General features: G+C 37.1%; 1 protein-coding gene across 1 annotated transcript in view; it reads left to right on the top strand.

Moving 5' to 3' along the window:
- Positions 1–22,959, top strand: part of LOC108473316 (uncharacterized) — a 28,420-nt gene extending 5,461 nt beyond the window's left edge. Inside the window, exons 4-26 of the mRNA XM_017774813.2 lie at positions 1,876–1,951; positions 2,818–2,940; positions 4,596–4,851; positions 4,935–5,420; positions 5,501–5,686; positions 5,809–6,099; positions 6,741–7,385; positions 7,703–8,102; positions 8,202–8,329; positions 8,478–8,648; positions 9,722–9,916; positions 10,122–10,682; positions 10,767–10,826; positions 10,963–11,282; positions 11,463–11,877; positions 12,846–13,313; positions 18,373–18,489; positions 18,592–18,713; positions 18,797–19,520; positions 19,684–19,938; positions 20,144–20,326; positions 20,714–21,055; positions 21,707–22,959. Coding sequence (XP_017630302.1) covers positions 1,876–1,951; positions 2,818–2,940; positions 4,596–4,851; positions 4,935–5,420; positions 5,501–5,686; positions 5,809–6,099; positions 6,741–7,385; positions 7,703–8,102; positions 8,202–8,329; positions 8,478–8,648; positions 9,722–9,916; positions 10,122–10,682; positions 10,767–10,826; positions 10,963–11,282; positions 11,463–11,877; positions 12,846–13,313; positions 18,373–18,489; positions 18,592–18,713; positions 18,797–19,520; positions 19,684–19,938; positions 20,144–20,326; positions 20,714–21,055; positions 21,707–22,456 — 7,274 coding nt within the window. The 3' untranslated portion in view covers positions 22,457–22,959. The remainder of the gene's footprint in view (positions 1–1,875; positions 1,952–2,817; positions 2,941–4,595; positions 4,852–4,934; positions 5,421–5,500; positions 5,687–5,808; positions 6,100–6,740; positions 7,386–7,702; positions 8,103–8,201; positions 8,330–8,477; positions 8,649–9,721; positions 9,917–10,121; positions 10,683–10,766; positions 10,827–10,962; positions 11,283–11,462; positions 11,878–12,845; positions 13,314–18,372; positions 18,490–18,591; positions 18,714–18,796; positions 19,521–19,683; positions 19,939–20,143; positions 20,327–20,713; positions 21,056–21,706) is intronic.
- Positions 22,960–23,707: the final 748 nt, after the last annotated feature.

Raw genomic sequence — 23,707 nt, 5'->3', positions numbered from 1 at the left:
AGCTGGGGAATGATCCTTTTTCTCTATCTGTCCTGTAAAAAAGGTTTCCTACTAAGTCTTAAAATTTTGGAACAAAGGTTTTGGCTTGTTTGGAATAAACCTGTTGAAGTTGTAGTTGCTCGAAGCCTTCTTTAAATTTTCAGTATTCTAGCATATGGAAAAAACCATTTCAGCTTCTACTTTATGTTTTAATATTTGTGTACTTCTTCCACTCTGGAAATACCTACATGGGAGAACCTGGTAAAAATATTATACGGTTCAATGTAGAATTAATTGACATTTATGAAAATAAGAACTATAATTTCAAGAGATATTCTGTTAGTCTCATAGGTAGTATTGAATCGAATGCTAGAATCTATCAGTTTGGTTTTTTGAGTGATACCTTTAAAGGATAGAGATCAAGTTGGTAAACGAGATAATTCACCAGTGGGTTACATTTACCTGTTAATATATAGGTGTAAGTTCGTCAGAATTCTTTTTGATTGTTTCAGTGTTGTCAAGGGCATAAGGGCACTCTAGGAGCTAGAACCCTTATATTGCCTTAGGCACAAGGCGCAAAAAAAGCGCTAGCCTGAGTGAAGCAAAAGCGCAATATGTATATGTGTGAGTTTTTGTGTATATATATACACATCTAAAGCTTAAAACTTGCATTTTTTTAGTTGTCAATATGCCTGATTTTCTTGTAGTCCATTTCATTCAGGCAGGCTTTCTATTTTTATTGCCTTAATGGAAAAGCATGCCTAGATACACCAGGCATCACCAGGCATGCGCCTGATCAAATGGGCCTTGCCGGAAAGGGTATGGCATGGGTGCGCCTGACAACAATGGATTGTTTAAGTTAGAACCACCTGAGTACCACAAGTTCTGGTTTAAATCGAATGCAATCCCTTATCTGTGGCTTTTATGTGCTTTTTTGAAATTTTTGTTCACGTTCATGATTTTATTAGTGTTGGGATTTTTCCTCCTGTCACCCTCATCCTCATAAGCGCTTTATCCAATTTCGTATTTGGATTTCAGTTGAACTTAATGTCTGCAGATCCTTCTTGTCGTATGTTACCCAATTGTCCCTTGGGCAAGACCTATCATTCTAAGGCTCAGAAGAGGATTTCTTTATTCTCAATTGTACTTTCTTTGTTGTTTTTAACATTAAAACGACTTCCTTTATCTTGTGGCTACTGGCCCTGTTGGTGTTTGTGGCGTGGGTATAGCTTTAATGAGACAATTTTGTTGCGTCCATTGGCCCAACTGGTTGCTTGAATAACTGTACAGTCTGTTCAATTTTTTTTCAATATCATTGTCTATCATCTTTAGGTTTCTTCTTTTAGTTAGCTGAGCGAAATAGTGGTTATGGCACCTATGACAAATTGGTTTATTTTATCACCAGCACACCTATGTTTTATATTATTTTCTCATTGTTTATTCTGAAGAAAAAAAATGCTTGTTTTTGAAGGATCCGTCCTTCTTTCTTCCCTCTTGTTGCATCATTCTTGCTTCAGGGAATTACTTTGGAATAGTCTAGAGATGTAAAAATGAATGGTCACCTTTTTCTCATATGCAAAATATGAAGTAATGCCTTCCGGATAAGTTTTTCTTGTACCATTTGCTTTTGCTTTGAAATATTTGTATTGTTGAGATGTATTTCCAGAGTGGAGAAGGTTTACATGTGCTTTCATGGAGACAGTGTGTGTGTGTTTGTTTATGACTATGAATGCTATGTTTTCTTTAACCAAATTGCTTTTGGGGTCACTTGCCTTTCTATACTCCTTATTCTTTTATGGTTTAAAAGTATGGTCAATTATTTACTCATGGATTGCTGCATCAATAAAGAATGCTTAACTAAAATTCCAATTTTCATTTGAATTGCTGCTATGTTAGGATGGGATCTGAGGTTTTCACGGATGCGTCGGCTACAAGTTGCATTGGACTACTTGAAATTTGATGAAGCAAAGCAGTAAGATTCTTTCTTTTCACTTTAAAATTCTGTGTTGTTAAGTCTTTTTCTCCTCTTTTATCTTTTCCCCCCCAAAAGTGACATTTTGTACAATATGCTCAAATCTTAGTTATCTGTTTATGCTGATATAGAATATATCTGTTTGTATACTTTTTGTTTCTAACAGCCAATTGGGCCATTGCTATATATGTTTATGCCTTATGGTATGCATTTCGTATTCCAAAGGCAGAAGGCTATTCTTATTTTGTCTTTCACTCTCTCTGGTAAATTCAGGAGAAACCTATGAAATAGATAAGTTTAAGGGAATATATGGACTAGATGTCAATTCATCTTGTTCGTATTAGCCAATTGGGAGTTTAGATATTCGCATCAGTGTCATCATGATTATCCCTATCATGTTGGTTTTAATATGATGTCAATTTGATTCTACTGTACATATTGAAGGAATCATGTACTGTTTGAAGTATATTGTATGGGGTTGAACAAGAAAATTGGGGGGGGGGGGGTTGATAGATTGAAGTTTTTATACACTTGGCAAGTTTTATTTTATTGTCATTTTCATCATGTATTCTAGGTTTTTACATGCTGTAGAAATCATATGCTATCATGTAGTTGATACTTCTTGAGATTTTGTTTTGTATAGGGTATTGCTGTAATTTACTAATTTGCTCTTCACTTATTTCCTCCTTTTCAGTTTTTCCTATCCTATTTAATTTATATTGTGCTGTCCTCTCTGTTTTGCTGTATGCCAAGAAGAGTACATTGATTCTTCAGCATTTCATATATAGAGAGCTGTATTGAGGCTTTGTTTCACAGATTAGAATTATTTTTAACGATTAATTAATTAACTTCTACTGGATTAACAGATCTTTGGAGATGCTTGTGGGTGTCAACCTGGCAGAAGAAGGGGTTTTGAGATTACTTTTTGCTGCAGTTTATCTTATGTTTGGGAAAAATGGGAATGATAATGAGGTTTCTGCTGCATCAAGGTTAAGATCTTCTAACTATCTTTCAGTGGCTAGGATGTTCTTATTATTGTATTTGTTTGGCCCTTGCAATGCGCGTGGCAAGCATAATTGCTTGTTATATTATAGATAAGAGTGCACAACAGAAATAGATGTTATAATTACAATATTCATCTCAAAGGTGCTGCTAATCTCAAAACAGCCCCAAAACTGGAAATTATCACAAAGCACAGTGTTCTGCCTTTATTATCTATATGTTTTACATGCTTTGACCTTCATCTCAAAGATGCTGCTAACCTCTAAACAGCCCCAAAACTGGAAATTATCACAAAGCACAGTATTAGGCTTTGATAAGGGGCCCTGATACAAGTTACAATAATTATTCGTAAAGGATCTCTACCAAACACCAGTCAGCTGAAACAAATATCTGTTCCTTCCTTCACTAGCTTCTATCCAAACATAGTGTAAGATTTGGAACCCTATGACTAACGCTAGTAACGAAACAGCAATTATTCAATTCAAAACTAGTCGTAGTAAGAACCAAAAAGAAAGAAAGAAAGAAAGAATACACTAGCCTTAGTCTTCTCATCAATAAGGATATTGTTTGATTAGTTTAGCATCTATTCCTTGCAAGCAAAGTACTCAAGGGTAGTTTTTAATTTTTCTATAAGCAGTTATCTTCCTTAGTATTTGACTCTTTTGCTTGGTGTGTCATTGTCTCTATTGGTGTTTGATTTAGGTACAAACCTACTATGTGAAGGATTGTCTTGTACTTATATTTCCAGATACTTTTAGATTGCAATAATTAGTTAACATCACCTTTCACGTGCTTGCTCATGGAGTTTCTTATATTATAACTATTTTATTGGATTGCATATGTGCTTTATATGAAAGTTTATTCTGTATTAATCCATAAATATCTCCTTTCATAAATGAGCAAATCTCTTTCTGTACATTAACTGGGAAACTTAGCAATAAAGTATTGTTAAATTGTTGTATCTTCAGGTTATGATGACACGAGCATACATATTTAACAAAAAATCTAGAAAATCTTTGTGTGAGGTTTTGGCCCAAATTCTAGCAACGTTGCTAAGATGTACTAGATAGGACCACAAAAGTGAATTTTTTAGTTTTTAAATCTAGGATATCTACATGAAGTGTAGATACATATCACAAGAATATTATATTGGATTGCATATGATACAAGATTTACCTACTTGCTACCTTTAGAAGTATATCTACTACATAGGTGTTAATCCATATTCAGATTTTGAGCTCGATTGACCTATCAAAAGTGAATTTCACCTTTATAGTTTATTGGCCCTATCCTTCCCCTCGTTTCTTAGTCTGAGAACTAGTTGAAGGGTGAATCCTCTTTTCACATGATAGGTGTGTGGATTCGGATCATGTCAAATTTAGTCTCTTGCAAAATACATTTCAAATTAGAATGATTTCCTGATCATGACATTTTGGTTTACTTACATACCTGCCAGTGTCTTTCTTTGGTTTTGCATGAGCTATAATTTTATTTCATGTTCTGGTCAAGACCTATATAATTTTGGATGTTTGGTATGGTTCATTATTTCTTAGTTTGAATAATATTTTCTTATGGATGAGTCAGATTGCCATGTATATCTTCTAGATATATATATTTTAGGTTTCATTTTCTAATGTTGCAGGCTACTAAAATTAGCTACCTGGTTTGCTACCAAAATGATACGTGAATATGGATTACTCCAGCTTAAAAGGGATGCATTCATGTTTCATGGCTTAGATAGGCCAGGTGTCCTTGCTCTTCCTTCAGTATTACCTGACAAAACACAAAATGAAGTAGGAACTTCCATGAAACTTCGGGAGATGGCTCATTTTTTGGAGGTTATTCGTAATCTGCAATATCAACTTAGAGCAAAGCTTAAAAAGCCAGGACAAGCATTGGTATGATTTGGATACTCTTTGCTGGTTGTATACATGTAGTCTATCTCTGGAATTTTAAGTAATAATTTTTCCATATGAAACAGGTGGACCGGAAGGAATCATTAACTATCGTAGATCCAAGTTCCTTGCAGGATGAATTTCAGTTTTCAACACCTTCAGTGGATTCACTGGAGACACTGAATCAACATGAGCTTCAAATTCCTGCATTAGCTTTCCTACCCAACAATAATGAGAAACTTGCTTTGGTGCCCAACAATTCCATAAGCACTGAGTCTTATTTGAACTCGGAGGATCCAGGTGAAGCAACTGCCCTAATTCGACATGGAGTGGGCTCAGGGAAAATTCTTCCAACTGAAAATCCAAAAGAGATGATTGCACGTTGGAAAATAGATAATCTGGATTTGAAAACTGTGGTAAAAGATGCGTTACTCTCTGGACGCCTCCCTTTAGCTGTTCTCCAATTGCATCTTCATCGTTCAAGTGAATTCACCTCTGATGAAGAGCCTCATGATACCTTCAATGAAGTTAGTGACATTGGAAGAGATATTGCTTATGACCTATTTTTGAAGGTAAATTTATCAAAGGTTAAGTACATGAAGGTGAAATTTTTCCATATATCTGCAGAATGTTGACTATACATGAACAACAGGGTGAAACTGAACTTGCTATAGCTACATTACAAAGGCTCGGAGAGGATGTTGAAATCTGCCTTAAGCAGTTGTTATTTGGCACAGTAAGGAAAACTCTACGTGTACAAATTGCTGAGGAGATGAGGAGATATGGTTACCTGGGATCAGTTGAGTGGAAATTATTGGAGAGAATATCACTTATTGAGGTATGTGAATGTTTACTGTTACTTGGTTACATTTTTGTTAAAGCATGTGTAAATGCGATCAAGTTTGTGCCCTATCCATCTCTGTGGATCTAAATATCTTTTCTCTTTGTCTCTCTTGGAAGCGACTTTATCCTAGCTGTAGTTTCTGGAAAACGTTTCATGACCGCCTGAAAGGGTGCATGCGTGTCACATCAACTTTAAACTCACCAGAAGGGGTTCATTTGCGCCTCTTGGACTTTTTCAACAATTTAAAAATTGAATGCGGTGAGATTGATGGAGTCGTTTTAGGCGCATGGGCAAATGTTAATGAAAATTCATCTGACACTGTGCCTGATCAAGATGATGTTCATGCTGGATACTGGGCTGCTGCTGCTGTGTGGTCCAAAGTCTGGGATCAGAGAACCATTGATCGTGTAAGCAACTTTTCTTGCCTTCCTTGCAGCATATTTCTTTTGAAAATATTATGAATTGTATTGAAATGTGATGGAAGGAAAAATTTTCGTAGTAAGACATGTTCAATGGTCTGTATTGTTTGTAATTCTTGGCTTTAATTTCTTATCATCCCATTCACTGGATATGATAAGAAAGATGGGTATTGTGTTGAAGTAAAGCCTGAAGGGAAACCTTTTACATGATTAGTTACTAGGGGTAGGAGGGAACCTTCTTCGTGGAGATCAACCATTTTAAATGGCCAACTATATGTCATTAAAATCACAGTTTAGTTCTCTTGTTCCAGTCAATTCACTTAGACTGGAAAAAAGCTTTCAATGTGTCTGATATGTTATGAAGTGATAGAAGTATTTACCAGCATCTTGAACATGAGTTGAATTTGATATTTATCTGTGTCAAATTGGCATCTAGAATTTCGGTCCTAATTGCTTCAACAGAACGGCATCATATTTACTATTATTTCCATGGGATGAATCTTAGAAACTAAAACATAAAATATGTTTGAAGGTTGGTCTTTGTATTGCATGCAAATTCATGTTTGCTTTAACAAACTTATTGGGTGGTGGACCTAAACATGTCTGTTGTTAAAACTTCTGCTTTTCAGATAGTATTGGATCAGCCTTTCGTAATGGGTGTTCATGTATCATGGGAGTCACAATTGGAATACCATGCATATCATAATGACTGGGAGGAAGTGTTCAAACTCTTGGATTTTATTCCTACATCCATGTTATCAAATGGAAGCCTCCAAATAGCTTTGGATGGTTTCCAGCCTGCCTCAGCCATTGAATGCAGCCGATTTCCTGACTTTGGCAATTATATTTGCTCTGTCGAAGAACTGGATGCTGTATGCATGGATATTCCAGATATTAAGATTTTTAGGTCGTCTTCCGTTTTTATGTGTTCTACGTGGTTAAGGATGCTGATAGAACAGGAGCTTGTGAAGAAACTTATATTTTTGAAAGAATATTGGGAGGGCACTGCAGAGCTAGCATCTCTTCTTGCACGATCAGGCTTCATTACTGAGAGAGATAAGATTTCATTTGAAGATAATTCCATATTGAGATCCCCAGATCTAGATTTCTCAAGCAGGAATGGAAATTTTCGCTTAGATACTGTGCAAGCTCTTGATAAATTACTTATTCGTTATTGCGCACAAAATAACTTGCCAAATCTTCTGGGCCTTTACCTTGATTGTCACAAGTTGGTTTTCAATGACGAGTCACTTTTTTCATTACAGGAAGCTGCAGTAAGTATCATGAAATGCCCAGTGATTGTTAATGTTCTTTGTAGTTAAACCTTTTTTGATTGATAGATAATTTATTAACCATCCTTCATTATTCTGTTGACTTTGATAACTAGATTTGTCTTTGCTCAAGGTGATTACCTCTCATTTTATATTTTTTAATGAAAATGTGAAATGATGTCTATATGTGGGTTATCTTAAAGCTCTCCGACTTCGTCAGCTTGTGTACTAATGTCTCTACTAGATTGTTCTGTTCTATGTGATAAACTAATTTTATATGTTCTTACATGTCTCCCTGCTTATGTGATGCATCTGTTCAGGGAGATTGTCATTGGGCAAGATGGTTGCTCTTATCAAGGTTTAATGGCCATGAATATGATGCATCTTTTGAAAATACTCGTTCAATAATGTCTCATAATTTAATTCATGGTGGCAACCTCCATGGTCATGAAGTAGATGAAGTAATTCATACTATCGATGATATTGCGGAAGGAGGTGGAGAGATGGCAGCATTAGCAACTCTAATGTATGCTTCAGCTCCAATACAAAATTGCTTAACTAGTGGGAGTGTTAACAGGCATAACAGCTCCACAGCGCAGTGCACATTAGAAAATCTGAGACCTACATTGCAGCACTATCCTACATTGTGGCATACACTTGTATCTGGATGTTTTGGACAAGATACAACTTTTGGTTTCTTCCAGACTGGAGCTAAAAATGGTTACTGTTTTACCTTTCTTTTGCTTGTTCATTCATACCCATTAAAAACTAGACATTATTTTAGGCATAATTTTCTTGCCTTTTGGTTTGGGAATGCAGCTTTAGCAGATTACCTGAATTGGCGTGACAACATCTTCTTCTCTACTGGACGCGATACTTCGTTACTACAGATGCTACCTTGTTGGTTCCCTAAGGCTGTGCGGCGGTTGGTCCAGCTTTATGTGCAGGTCTCTCTCTCCCTCCCTCCCTCCCTTCCTCTCTCTCTCATGTTACCTTTGACATATTTAAGATTCCTTGTATGTTAAATTCCATCTATTCACTTTCTCTTTTGGCATTTACTTTTTTCCATGTCACTTACTTTGCACAATGTTGCAGGGTCCTCTTGGATGGCAATCGCTTTCAGGTTTGCCTACTGGAGAATCTTTGTTGGATAGAGACATCGATTTTTACATAAATGCTGATGAACAAGCTGAGATTAATGCTATCTCCTGGGAAGCAACTATACAAAAGCACGTTGAAGAGGAACTTTATCACTCTTCACTCAAGGTTTATCCTTATACACCCAAGATAATAAGTTGATAATTACAAAATGGCTAATAAACATGTGGGATAACGTTTTATTTACTTACAAAATGTTTTCCCATATGGCCTGGATTGATATTTGCAATGTTTAAAAAATCGAACCAGAGATCAAACTGGTGTGATCTCCTGTTACGGGTTGAACCGGTTGGTTGCATTAATTATTAAATATTTAATAAAAATATGTGTTTGACTAAATAGTATGACTGATATAATTTCTGGGGGTTAAATGTTCGAATCTCATCACATATAATTTCTTTACAAAAATTTAAAAAGTTTTAAGACTGGTAATTTTTCCTAGTTTTTAACGGTTCAACTGGTTTTTAGCGGTTCAATAAATGCCTGGTTGGATGATATATGCTGGGCTGGGCTGACCACTGGTTCCTGGTTCAATTGGCCGGTCTGATCTGGTCTTTTTAATACTATACTGGAGATCTGGTAAGAGTTTCATGTGCATGTGTAGTGTAGTGACAAATGGAAGTTTTCGCTTGAAACACTAGCGATAATTAAGGGAAATATTGGACTCATATTCTATCTTGAAAGTGTCCTGTCCTTTTTAACTTCTGTGCTTGTAAATCTTCTTTCCTTCTCTCTATGTTCTGGTTAAATAAATAAATAAAGTTGGAGGTATAGGGTCATCATCATACTTCATCTTAAATATTTAGACACGGAGTATTTGTTTTATCAAATAAATCTGATTTCATCATGGCCTTTTTTTCATTTATTTCTCATTAGCTTTTCTGTTATTGTCACTCTTGCATGAGATGTCATATAGTCCAATCATTTTCAACTCTTGTTTGATTGTTCTCTCATTTCTCCTCTTTTGTATAAAAAAGTAGTTTACTTTCCTAAAGTAACTGCAATATTATATATCATGCCTTCTTTTTCTGCTTTGTTTGTTTGGCTCTGATGTTTATTTGGATTAATGCTACTGTTAGTTTAAGGTTTGCTTCAACCTTTTTGTTTCAGGAAATATATATTTCTTTTAACCATAACCAATTTTATCTCAGTAGTTCCATTGTTCTCTTTTTGCACTTTAGGAAACAGGACTTGGTCTTGAACATCATTTGCATCGTGGCCGTGCACTTGCAGCTTTTAACCATCTTCTTATTTCAAGAGTTGAAAAGTTAAAAATAGAAGGGAGAACCAATGCTTCTGGACAAACAAATGTTCAATCAGATGTCCAAACACTTCTTGCACCTATATCTGAGAAGGAAGAGTGTCTTCTTTCATCTGTAAGTACTTTGTTTTCATGTTATTTAGATTATATCATTTAATATATTTATGATTGAATGAATGAAAATTGACTAGAATGCAAATGCATTAATGGGGGCTAGCTTAGTTTATTTTCTTATGGTACCACAGAATTACCAAGAGATAGCTAAGCTAGGGCAATGTTTGATATGAGCTGTGTAATACTCATTGCTTGTGAATTTTCAGATCATGCCCTTTGCTATTACCCATTTTGAAGACAACGTGTTGGTGGCATCATGTGCTTTTCTCTTAGAGCTTTGTGGCTTATCAGCCAGCATGCTGCGAGTAGATGTAGCTTCATTGAGACGGATATCTTTCTTTTACAAATCCATTCAAAATAAGGATAATTCTAGGCAACTTTCCTCCAAGGGTTCGGCTTTCCAAGCTGCAACACATGATGATAGTATTATGGAGTCTCTAGCTCGAGCACTGGCTGATGAATGTATGCATGGGGATAACTCTAGGAATTCTAAGCAAAGGGATTCTCTAATTTCAGTTTATGGTAAACAGCCTTCTCGAGCTCTTATGCTTGTTCTACAGCATTTAGAGAAGGCTAGTCTTCCACAGTTAGTGGAGGGAAAAACCTGTGGATCTTGGCTCTTAACTGGTAATGGTGACGGAACTGAATTGAGATCTCAACAAAAAGCTGCTAGTCAGTACTGGAGTTTAGTAACCGTCTTCTGTCAGATACATCAGCTGCCCTTGAGTACAAAATATCTTGCAGTATTAGCAAGAGACAATGATTGGGTATGCCATCATATATTTTTACTTTATTTCTGAATGACAGTTTTTCTTTGACTCCAAACTTATGGTTCCCCTGTCTTCTTCAAGGTTGGATTTTTGTGTGAAGCTCAGATTGGAGGATACTCATTTGACACAGTGTTCCAAGTTGTAAGCTCGTTGTTTGTGAATTTTTTCTTTTAAATATTATGTTGTCTTTGTGAGTTCATTGCTTGATGATGTTCTATTATGTTTATAAAAAGTTTGCACCATTTTATATCATGTTACTTTGTTTTCCATGTTTCAGGCATCAAAGGAATTCAGCGATCCTCGTCTTAAAATTCATATACTAACAGTTTTGAAAAGCATGCAGTCAAAGAAAAAGGCTAGCTCCCAATCATACCTGGATAAGAAGAGTGAAAGTCCCTTTCTAGAGGAAAATGTATATATGCCCGTTGAGCTCTTCAGAGTTTTAGCAGATTGTGAGAAGCAGAAAAACCCTGGCGAGGCTTTATTGCTAAAAGCAAAAGATTTCTCGTGGTCTATTTTGGCCATGATTGCATCATGTTTTCCAGACGTGTCTCCACTGTCATGCTTAACCGTTTGGTTGGAAATAACTGCAGCCAGGTTGTTACACCTAAATATTAAATTACAATTCCATGGTCTTTTCACTTTGCGCTGTGACTTTACTCTACAATGTCAATCTACTAGTTTAGTATCCTCCTTTCTCAGATTTTGCATTTTTCTCTGTGAATATAACCATCTTTGTAATTACGATCTTAGATCTGATTGGATATGGCCATACAGGGAAACTAAATCCATCAAGGTTAATGACATAGCTACCCAGATGGCAGGTAATGTTGCAGCAGCAGTGGAAGCTACCAATTCCTTGCCAGATGGCAGCAGATCACTGTCATTTCATTACAATAGGTGGAATCCAAAACGAAGGCGGCTTTTGGACACTTCATGCAGGGCTCCCTTGTCTGAGGCATCTGATAGTTCAACAAGAATATTTTCTGCTGAGGGCAGTACTGCTGGGGAAGAAAAAAAGGTTGAACTCAGTGAGCAGATTAATGTTTCAAGTGATTTTAACGAAGGTCCAGCTTCTCTAGCCAAGATGGTTGCAGTGCTTTGTGAACAGCGCTTGTTTCTGCCTTTACTAAGAGCATTTGAATTGTTCCTCCCTTCATGTTCCTTCCTGCCATTTATCCGGGCTCTTCAGGTATGTTAGAAGGACTTAAGTCTAGCTTTATTATTTATCTTCGCTGCCTTTAAAGCATGAGAGGACTGCCATTAATGTGGTAGAAGTGTTGTAAACGAGTTATCACCAACTGGTGGTAGATGTGTCATTGTGTCCTGATAATCATAAGACATGATCTGCAGTTTCTGTGTTTTCAACTTCTATTTGTTATTTGGCTGCCAAACATAGACACTTCGTGCTTGGCATAAAGCAATTGGAAAGTGAAACTTGAAGGGCTTAGAAAATTTTTAAAATAATGATATCTCAACCAAATATTTATAATACATATTCAGGTCTGAGTTTCCTCCTGTTAATTGAATACATGATGTATCTTAACATGTTTGTTTGGACACCATAAGACGTTCCTTGAGAATGTTCTCTTATAGACCTGAACCCGAATAATTTTGTCTGATTATTTGAACCTTGGATATGAAGTAAAAGATGTGGGTGCTGTATTCATGTCCAAAGAATGAAGAAAGTAGAGGCAGACCAAAAATAAAATATATTAAAGTGATAGGAAGAGTTTGGCAAATTTGGATCTTTTAGAGGATGTTCTGTTAAATGGAGGGCCAGGAGAAAACAGGTTCATTATTCATGTAGCTAACTCTTAAATAGTTTAGGGATTAAGGCTCAATTGAGTTGAGTTGTCTTGTAAGCAGTGATCTTAACTGATTATTTGATGATTTTGGGAACAAATCAGGAAAGGGATTTTTTTTGTTAAATTGAGTGTTCTTATTTCCTGTGCACATTACTTATATGTGCTTTTTCCTTTGTGCAATGTAGTGCATTATGCGTTTCAGTTTCTGCAAATAGTGCTTATGGTCTTGTAAAGTAATAATTTTACTGTGGGTTCAGGTTTGAACTAAGTTTGACAATTTAATTGATCTTGTATAAAATCTGATCTATTTTCCCTGCACTATCCCCCTTTCCCTCTTTTCTCTTTTCTTCAGGCATTTTCGCAAATGCGTCTGTCTGAAGCTTCAGCACATCTTGGTTCTTTTTCTGCCAGAATTAAGGAAGAGCCAAGTCATTTACAGACTAATATTGGAAGAGATGGGCAGATTGGAATGTCATGGATTAGTTCCACTGCAATAAAAGCTGCTGATGCTACCCTTTCAACTTGTCCATCTCCTTATGAAAAAAGGTGCTTACTGCAGCTTCTTGCTGCTGCTGACTTTGGAGATGGAGGCTTTGCAGCTGCTTGCTATCGACGACTTTATTGGAAAATAAATCTAGCAGAGCCTTCTTTGCGTAAAAATGATGGACTGCACCTTGGGAATGAAACTCTAGATGATGCTTCCCTCCTAACAGCGCTAGAAGAGAACATGCAGTGGGAGCAAGCACGCAACTGGGCAAGGCAGCTGGAGGCGAGTGGCGGACCTTGGAAATCTATTTTTCACCAAGTTACTGAAACTCAGGTGCACTTTCAACTACATCTCTGCTTGCTGTGCAATACAATTTACCAAGGTTTTTAACTTGTGCATTTGACCATCTGAATTAGATTTCTTTGGGTTCAATACTGTCACATCCACACTCTAGTTGGATGCCCTTTTTACAGTATATTGTTTGCTCTAAAAAATTAGTTTAATAATCATTCCTTAGACACCAGCAATCGTATTATCTATTCCCTGGAGCATTTTATTGAACACTTGAGTTTTATTCTCAGCAATAATTTCATCGGCATGCTAACATCTGTTCTGTCTTTGTTCACATATACTCAAACTCCTTGCATATTTCATCTCTTCACCTGTATATCACTGTTCTACCATTGCCAAGTATCATTGGCTCTATACCCAAATTGTTACAGCCAAGAGTTTGGGATTGAGTCAAGGATGATGGACTGGGAAATCATTCAAGCTCATTAAAGGGAGCTTGAAACCTTAGCGAAAGACCCATATTCTTTAGGGTTTTTTATGGTGATTCTACTTAGGGTTTATTATTCCATTTGACCCTTTAAATAAGGACCAATCTTCTTACATAAATAGGAATCTATTCTAGAAAGGAAAGTCATTTGGCATACCTGCATGGATTAGATGTCCAGATAAACCCCCCGACCTGGGAAGTCTTTCGACCTCACTCACTTGATCAGCAAATGGGAAGCTTGAAAAGCGGCTTTTTCTCCTCTCCTTACAGTCGAGTGGCTTTCGCTCCTTCTTCCGTAAAATAAAGCAAAACGGCTGCTGCAACTACAGGTGAAAGTGGCACGGCTCTTGTATGATGGAGAAAAAATGACCAGAATCAAAAGATAGACCAAATTCAATGGAGGATGGGGAGTATGGCTGAGATTCCAAATCTTAAGAGATTGAAAGAGTGTAGGGGACATATTCTACATCTTAATAGCCCGTGCTTTATTAGCGCAGTGTTAGAGAAGGAGGACCGAACAATATGACAGGGCAAGAGCTCCGCTTAGCTTAGTTAGGAAGGCAATATTTCAAGTGCTAAGGCGCGTAAGCATCAAAGCCCATAGCGCGATAGGAAAGAATCTTAGTCTGGGCGGCGGGAAGATAGTTCATATGATTTTTCCAAAGAATGATTCTACAATCGTACATAATACAATACTTAATTTGAAAATCCTTTCTGCATCCATTAGAACTTTGTTGTCGTATACCTTTTTCTTTTCCTCTGATCATCTATATATATTGTTTAATTCTGAAGAGCAAGGTTTAGAAGAGAAATTTTGAGAATTCATATATGTATTGACTGAAAGCATACATGGTATTTATACAAGACCCTTAGGCTTATCTAAGGAAACAGGAAAGACAAATAATCTGAAATAATTCCTGAGAATCAGTAATTAAGATCAAAATATCACTAAATATCAGAAATTTGATCTCGTCAACACCCCCTCTCAATTTGGTGCAAAGATATGACACATGCCCAACTTGCACACCAAATTATGGTAGGCTTTATTAATCCTTTCATGAACACATTAGCTAATTGCTTGTCAGACATCACATAAGTTTAAGGCACCTGTAGTTACTTTCTCTTTGATAAAGTGACTATCAAGTGTTTTGTTCAATCGTGTTGGATTGGATTTTGAGCTATATGCTTATAGCACCCTTGTTGTCATAGTATACAGATAATTCCCATTCCCTAAGAAGTTCAACTCCAACACTTTTCGCAGCCACAAGAGCTCACTATCACCTTGAGCCATAGCTTTGTGTTCTACTTCAGCAGTTGATCGACCAACTACACTTTGCTTCTTACTCTTCCAAGCCACTAGGTTTCCTCCCACAAATGTACAACACCCAGATGTAGACTTCCTGTCATCCAAAGATCCAGCCCAGTCCACATTTGTAAATGCTTCTATCTGGATATGATTGTGTTTAGAGAACAGAAGGCCTTTTCTTGAAGTAGATTTTAGGTGGCGAAGAATGGGAGAAACTGCCTGCATGTGAGGTTCTTGAGGATCATGCATGAACCAGCTTACAATATTGATCACATAAGCAATGTCTGGTCTAGTGTTAGAAAGATAGAGCCTCCCAACCAGTCTTTGTTATCTCTCTTTCTCCATTGACTCTCCAATCCTTGCTTGCAGCTTATGATTGCTTTTCATAGGTGATTCTGCAAGCTTGCATCCCATCATGCTAGTTTCAGTTAGAAGATCCAGGATGTACTTTCTCTGAGAAATGAAAATCCCTTTCTTTGATCTACCAATTATATTTCCGAAAAACATTGTAGCCTCTGTAAACCTTGGATTTCAAACTCTTGAGACAACCGCCCTTTCAGTCGAGTCATTTCTTGTCATCACTATATTGCCAACATAAACAATGAGAAGAGTGATCTTACCCTTGTAATGTTTTATGAAGAGGGTATGATCAGCATTCCTTTGTTTATAGCCAAAAGAGATAATGGCCTTGCTGGATATGTCAAACCATGCTCTAAGAGATTGTTTTAACTTGTGCAAGGCCTTTTTTGGTCACACACTTTCCCTTGTATTTTTTCATCCTCAAGTCCTAGAGGAATTTCTATATACACCTCTGCTTCTAAGTCTCTATGCAAAAAGGCTTTCTTTACATTGAACTGTTATAAGTCCCAACCTAGATTAGCTGCACAGGACAACAAAATTCTGATAGTGTTCATTTTTGCAAGAGGGGTGAATGTCTCCTGATAGTCCACTCCATAAGTTTGAGTGAACCCCTTGGTCACCAATATTGGTTTGAATCTCTCAACTGATCCATCAGCCTTGTGCTCCACAATGAACGCCCATTTGCAACCAACTAGTCTCTTGTTTGTTGGAGGAGTAACTAGTTCCCAAGTTTCATTTTTTGTCAGTGCTTTCATTTCTTCAACCATGACTTCCTTCCACTTGGGATCCTCAAATGCTTCCCTCCAATCCTGTGGAGTAGAGAGGATAGAGACAATGATCCAAGATTCATTAATAATTTGAGCATTAAGAGCATTACATAACTTCACAAAATTGGAAGTTGCATTGGAGGAGTCAATTTGTGATAAGAGACGCTTGAGGTGTTGAATCTGTGTCTCAGTGAGAACTGTCTCCTTCGATGGCGTTGTGGTTTTAGATAGATTGGCTTGAACCCTAGTAGCCTTATCTTTATTTCCTCCCAATCTCTGGTAGGTCGACCATGTAACTTCCAGCAAGTCTCCGTAGTATGTCTCAGTTTCCATAGTAATCACACTGTAGATCTTTATCAGACTTCGTCTGCTCTTGAGGTCCACTAGCAATCAGCCCAGCTTTCTCAACCGATAGTGTATAGAGAACAACATTCCTTCTACTTTCTTCTTGCCGGACATATGAATATGCTGGCTCAAGTGATAGAAAAGGAGTTTTTCCAAGAACTTGAACTCGAATTTGATCATACTCATTATTCAGTCCAACTAAGATATCATAAACCTGCTCCTTTTTTACGAGTTTCTGAAATTTAATTGCATCACCAGTGCTATCAACTTGAAAATCTTGATAGTAGTCTAGTTCCTAGCACAACCCACTCAAAACAGCAAAATATTGAGAAATCGTCATCCCACCTTGCTTTGTGTTATGAATTTTGTTCCGAATCTTAAATATTTGAGAATGATTCCCCACTTGTGAGTAAGAGTGGCTACACTTCATATTTTTCTCGTTGTATCAAGCGATAAATATGTCTTAGAGATCTGAGGTTGCATCGAATTAATAAGCCATGCCATAACTAGTGAGTTCTCTGAATCCCATAAATTGAAAGTAGGATCATTCTAAGCAGGCTTCTTCTCTCCTGTGATATACCTTGCGGTCCTCTAGCTTTGATGAATAACAGATGAGACCGCAACCACGCGAGATAATTGCTTCCATCAAGTTTTATAGGATTGATTTGCAACGATGGGTTGTCAGATCTGGTTGCAACCACTTTCTTATCATCTACCATTTTATAAAAAAATAGAGGATAAAACAGTAGAAAGGCAAAAAAAAAAAAAAAGAAAAAAAAGAAAAGAAAAGAAAAAAATTCTAAAGGAAAAATTGAATCCCTAGATCTGAAATTTTGGCTTTATTACCATGTTAAATTCTGAAGAACAAGGTTTAGAAGGGAAATTTTGAGAATTCATATAGATATTGAGTGAGAATACATGGTATTTAGACAAAGATTATTAGGCTTATCTAAGGAAACAAGAAAGACAAATGATCTGAAATAATTCCTAAGAATCAATAATTAAGATCAAAATATCCCTAAATATGAGAATTTTGACCTTGTCAACAGATATAAATATATCTATATCTATATTCTGTTAACATTTTTGGACCTGCATTTGGGAAGAAAATGCATCATGTTGTCAAGATATGTTTGTTAAAAAAAAAAAAAAAAAGCTGCTTTTCCTTCAGGAACTTGATGATGGCATAATCGGTGTGTGAGGAGTGCTTTCATGATCTGATGAAGGGCATCTAAAGAGGATTTGTTTACTAGCTTTCAAGAGGAGAAAAGGAAGGACTGGTGGAAATGGTCATGGATATAGTTAAGGAGCAAACTTAGATAGGTACATACAAATATACTTTCAGATAGGACGGATTGATTGATGGCTGTCAAACTTAAATAGAAAATCTAAGGGTCTTGGGACTACTCCGTCCTTTGATGTTATATCCTAGGGTTGGAAATAATATATTAGAGCGTTTAGAAGTTATAGCCTTATAGGTGTTTTGGCGAAGGGATAAACTGTGGAAGTGTGTAAAATAAGGATATTTTATCACTATGCTAAACTTTGTAGATGAAATCATACTAGGAAGTTGACAAGAACTTTGCTGGAGAATCTTCTAGGTCCTAAGTGTAAACCTAAAATATGAGACTTGTCTTACAAGTAAGGGTTTTATACCAGGGATGCTCGATATATGATTATAAATCTGAATCCTAGATAAAGCCACATCTGGAGTTAATTAGTGGACTATTTGCTGTTTATTTTAACTTCTGATATGCTAGATGCCTTCTGCAGTGAATGTTCTTCTTTTAGCATTGCCTCTTGAACTTCTGAATATCAACTCTCTTTGTCCTTTAGGCTGAATCCATGGTAGACGAATGGAAAGAATTCCTTTGGGATGTCCCTGAAGAGAGAGTTGCTTTATGGGGTCACTGCCAGACTTTATTCATTAGATATTCCTATCCTGCTTTACAGGTATGCTTCGATCATACATCTGAGAGAAATCTGCCCGATTCTTGTTTCTTGGCTGCATGCTCATTTATTCTTAATGTGATTTTTCTGCTATATGGCTTGTAGGCAGGGTTGTTTTTCCTTAAGCATGCAGAAGCAGTGGAGAAAGATCTTCCAGCTAGAGAGCTTCATGAGATGTTGTTGCTTTCTCTTCAATGGTTAAGTGGGATGATAGCCCAGTCCAACCTGTAAGTGATTTGTCCAAATTGAACTGCTTCTTTTCATCTAAATATTTAGGCCTCTTCTCTAACTTCTGTACTAAATTTATCAGAGTTTATCCTTTACATCTTCTGCGAGAAATTGAGACTAGAGTATGGCTTTTAGCCGTAGAATCTGAAGCTCAAGTGAAAAGTGAAGGAGAAATCAATTTAGCGGGTTCTAGCCAGAATCATCTCCCAGGGAATATTTCCAACATTATCGATCGAACTGCTAGCATAATAACAAAGATGGACAATCATATTAATTCAATGAAGAATAGAACTGTGGAGAAATATGATGCAAGGGATCCACTCCACAGAAACCATGCATTAGACTCCAGCTCTTCTGCTGTAGCAATTGGGAGTTCAAAGACAAAACGAAGGGCCAAAGGCTATGTGCCATCAAGGAGGCCATTGGTGGACCTAGTAGATAAAAGCCCTGAGCCAGAAGATGGTTCCAATCCTCCCAATCTTAGAAATGATGTCCAGTTGCAAGATGAAAACTTAAAAATTGAAATATCTTTTTCTAAGTGGGAGGAGAGGGTTGGGCCCAGAGAGCTTGAAAGGGCTGTTCTGTCCTTACTAGAGTTTGGACAAATATCGGCTGCCAAGCAACTCCAACAGAAGCTGTCACCTGGCCAGATGCCTTCTGAATTCATACTCGTGGATACTGCTCTGAAACTTGCTGCAATGTCCACTCCTACCAGTGAAATACCAATAGCAATACTTGATGAGGAACTTCTCTCTGTTATTCAGTCATATACACCAATTGATCAGCATCTCATCTACCCACTGCAGGTTATTGTTGTCTATGTAGTTTTTCGTATCTCCAATTTCATCTGTAATAGTTGATATAGGTTTTGAGTAGTTAAACTCAATTGTTTATGGGCTACTCATGGTTCTTTTAGATTCTGATTAGTTCTCATTTTCCTACCTGAATTCTATATTTTGAATTTCAAAGGTCTTGGAGAATTTAGCAACTGTTTTCACCGAAGGTAGTGGACGTGGGTTATGCAAGAGAATAATTGCAGTAGTCAAAGCTGCAAACGTCTTGGGTCTTTCATTTCCAGAGGCATTTGGCAAACAGCCAATTGAATTGCTACAGCTACTTTCTCTTAAAGCTCAGGAGTCTTTTGAGGAAGCACATCTCCTTGTGCAAACTCATGTTATGCCAGCTGCTAGTATCGCTCAAATTCTTGCAGAGTCCTTTCTAAAGGTGATTTCCTGATGCAGTTTATATTTACTTGAGTGATGATGCTTATATCAATGCTCGTTGCTTTTGGTATGTGGTGTTTAGTTGTGTGAGAAGCCTTTATGTTTCTGTTTCCATCCAGATCTTTGCACTGCACCCGTCTGACAGTTGCAGTTTAATTTTGTTTGTATATCTAACCTGTTGACCTCTCATATTCAATATGCCTTAGGGTTTATTGGCTGCTCATCGTGGGGGATATATGGATTCTCAGAAAGAGGAAGGGCCAGCTCCTCTTTTGTGGAGATTTTCAGATTTCTTGAAGTGGGCTGAACTGTGTCCTTCTGAACCTGAAATTGGCCATGCATTAATGCGTTTAGTGATTACCGGACAAGAAATACCACTTGCCTGTGAGGTATTTTCTTGTTATATCAACTATAGAACATTTTGTGGGGATAAAAGTATTAAGCTTGTTAAGAAATATACAAATGTGTGTCATGCAGAAACTTTTTTAGGAATTTATGGAACTATAACCAGAAGAGCATTGATGTCTTGGTTACCATCTTTCTTTTAAAAGAAATCCATTTTAAAAAGCCAATCCTTACAGTTGTGATTAGGCATGTGAATCTTGTGAGTAATGACTGTTGTTTTGGCTGTGATATGATCAATAACTCTATTCAATTATATCATTTTTTAGTTGTATCACTTGTGCAATTATTACGCTTTCTAATTGTTAGTTTAATAAAAGTTTGTTTCTGATTCATGAATGTTTCTTCTTTCACTGGAAATTTCATGTTCTCAGGTTGAGCTTCTTATTCTTTCACACCATTTCTACAAATCATCAGCATGCCTTGATGGGGTTGATGTTCTTGTAGCCCTTGCTGCAACCAGGGTTGAAGCTTATGTTTCCGAGGGTGATTTTGCATGTTTGGCTCGCTTGATAACTGGAGTCGGAAACTTCCATGCCCTTAATTTTATTCTTGGCATTCTCATAGAAAATGGTCAATTGGATCTACTTCTTCAGAAGTATTCCACTGCTGCAGATACAAATACTGGCACTGCTGAGGCTGTCAGAGGATTTCGAATGGCTGTTCTAACGTCTTTGAAGCATTTTAATCCTTATGACCTTGATGCATTTGCTATGGTTAGTATATGCATGTTTGACTTAAATGCTGTCTGTTTTATTCTAGGCAATCAATATATTCTTTTGGAAGGAATTGTTAAGTTTAGGAATATACATCATATATTCATTCTTTTGGAAGGGCCAACTGGTTAAGGGTTTTTTTTTTTTTTGACCAAAACTGGTTAAGGTTTCTTTTCAAAGACTAAGGCTTTATTTGGATGGGGGGGCCTCCGTGCCACCCACATTTCCTGCCCCAAAATAAATATTGATATTTTAACACTTTAAAATATATTTAGGAATCGAGTTTAAAGCTCCGTATTCATTTAGTAAGATCATAACTCCACCTTGGACTTGCGGAAATCTTATTGAAGCCCAGCCTGAAGCTGGTCTGGCTTGCTAACCTGAAAAGGTTATTCGGTCCTTGAACAGGTCCATCTAGGGGATCATATTTGATGTTATGTAATAATGGGCCACTCCTACTGGCTCGGAATTAGGTTGATGGTTATTTTGTATGTTCTCTCACTGATTCCATCCAGTTCTTAGTTAAAGGAATTCTACAGACGTCGTTTAGGCTTCTGTGAAATACTTTTATTTCATTTTTCCACGTTCATATACTACAAACAAGTTGGATTATTCATCAGTTTCCTTCTGTCATGCTTTTCTTATTTGCAGGTTTATAATCATTTTGATATGAAGCATGAAACAGCTTCTCTGCTGGAGTCACGAGCAGAGCAAGCTTCCCTGCAGTGGTTTGAATGCTATGACAGAGACCAGAATGAAGATCTCCTGGAATCGATGCGCTATTTCATTGAAGCTGCTGAAGTTCACTCTTCAATTGATGCCGGCAACAAAACACGCAGGGCTTGTGCCCAGGCTTCTCTTGTCTCGCTTCAAATACGCATTCCGGATTCTAAATGGCTCAACCTATCTGAAACCAATGCTAGGCGAGCTCTAGTTGAGCAATCTCGATTCCAAGAGGCTCTTATTGTTGCAGAAGCCTATGGTCTTAATCAGCCGACAGAATGGGCCCTAGTCCTTTGGAATCAGATGCTCAATCCAGAACTCACAGAAGAGTTTGTGGCTGAATTTGTGGCTGTGCTTCCACTTCAGCCATCTATGCTTAGCGAACTGGCAAGATTCTACAGGGCCGAGGTAGCTGCCAGAGGTGATCAATCCCAATTCTCGGTTTGGCTCACTGGAGGAGGGTTACCAGCAGAATGGGCCAAATACCTTGGGAGATCATTTAGATGCTTGTTGAAGAGGACTAGGGATCTGCGGCTACGATTGCAACTGGCTACTTCAGCTACTGGGTTTGCTGATGTGGTGGATGCCTGCATGAAGGCCTTGGATCGGGTTCCTGATACTGCAGCACCACTTGTCTTGAGGAAAGGGCATGGTGGGGCTTATCTCCCACTAATGTGAGACAGATTTTTGATCCTCTTGAAGTTATTCTGATGGCTAAGAGCCATAATGATTGATAGCACAGTGATACTCATTGAACTGACGACAGTTTCCTGGTATTGCCGCTTACGATCTTTATCGAAGAACATGTGATATCGGTAAGATATGGAAGTTGTCGAAGAGCTGCTGGAGCTTGAGGAGTTCTTTATATTATATTAACATGATCGGACAAGCTCAGAGCTAGGAGGCGGAAAAAGAAAAGATGGAAAGAGTATAATTTTTTTAAGAAATTTAGATTAGGGGTTGCATTGCAATCAAAATGTTGTATAATGCTTTGTTTCATATATTCCATTTTTTTTTCTATTTCGGAGAATTATCTTGTTTCGAATTAGCAAGAAATTACAGCAGGTTGGAGATGCCATTGGCAATGGATGAATATTTTAGGGTCCATATAACCATTCCTGTAAGACTAAGAGATGTATAGTTTGTTCATTCTTTTTGAAATATTATAGTTTTTTGCCAAATCCTTTTGCTTTCCATCAAAATAACATTCTCAGAGGTTCTACAGATCCAATTTAAAATTGGTTTGATTCATGTTTGTTGAAGTATATTTGTTTTCTAATTTAATATTTAATTTTTTGACCCATTTTGAGTAATAAAGTATAGCAAGTTCCACCCATTAAATCATGCCGCCTGGAAAAAAAACATATCATTAATAAATTAGTGTTCACTCCTTTTTCAATTTCCTCGTCTTTGCTTGCTATGTTTTTTCTTTTTGACTTTCAGAGTAGGTGTTGCGTAGGGTAGTCCAGTGGGTTGGGTAACCAATTAAATTAGGAGATATCTTAGATGAGGAAAGGCCTCCCATTTCCTGCTCAATTTGGGCTCATAACATTCAATTCATGATGCTTTTAACAATCTATGAAACGGCTTTATAGGCCTAATTCACAAACCTTTAAACAAGCTCAATTTAAGAATGTGGGAGACAAATTAGTGTTGAATGCTTCTTCCTGGTTTTCTTTTTTTAACAAGTTGTGTTGTGACCAATTAAGATATTTCTTTTAAAGAACAATTATAGTTGGTTTATAGGTTTTTTGTTACATATGACTATTTCCCATCATAGGATCATTTCCACCATTACAACACATATCGTACCACCAAAACCTGAGGAACACACAAGCCCACCTAACCAGGACTATGGACATATTTAATTAGCAAATCAAGGCTGCCACGTGTCCCAAAATAATTTTTTTGATTCTATCGTGTCCCATA

This window comes from Gossypium arboreum, chromosome 12, assembly GCF_025698485.1.
Source record: "Gossypium arboreum isolate Shixiya-1 chromosome 12, ASM2569848v2, whole genome shotgun sequence".
Classification (NCBI taxonomy): domain Eukaryota; kingdom Viridiplantae; phylum Streptophyta; class Magnoliopsida; order Malvales; family Malvaceae; genus Gossypium; species Gossypium arboreum.
This window is presented reverse-complemented; position numbering and strand designations above follow the sequence as displayed.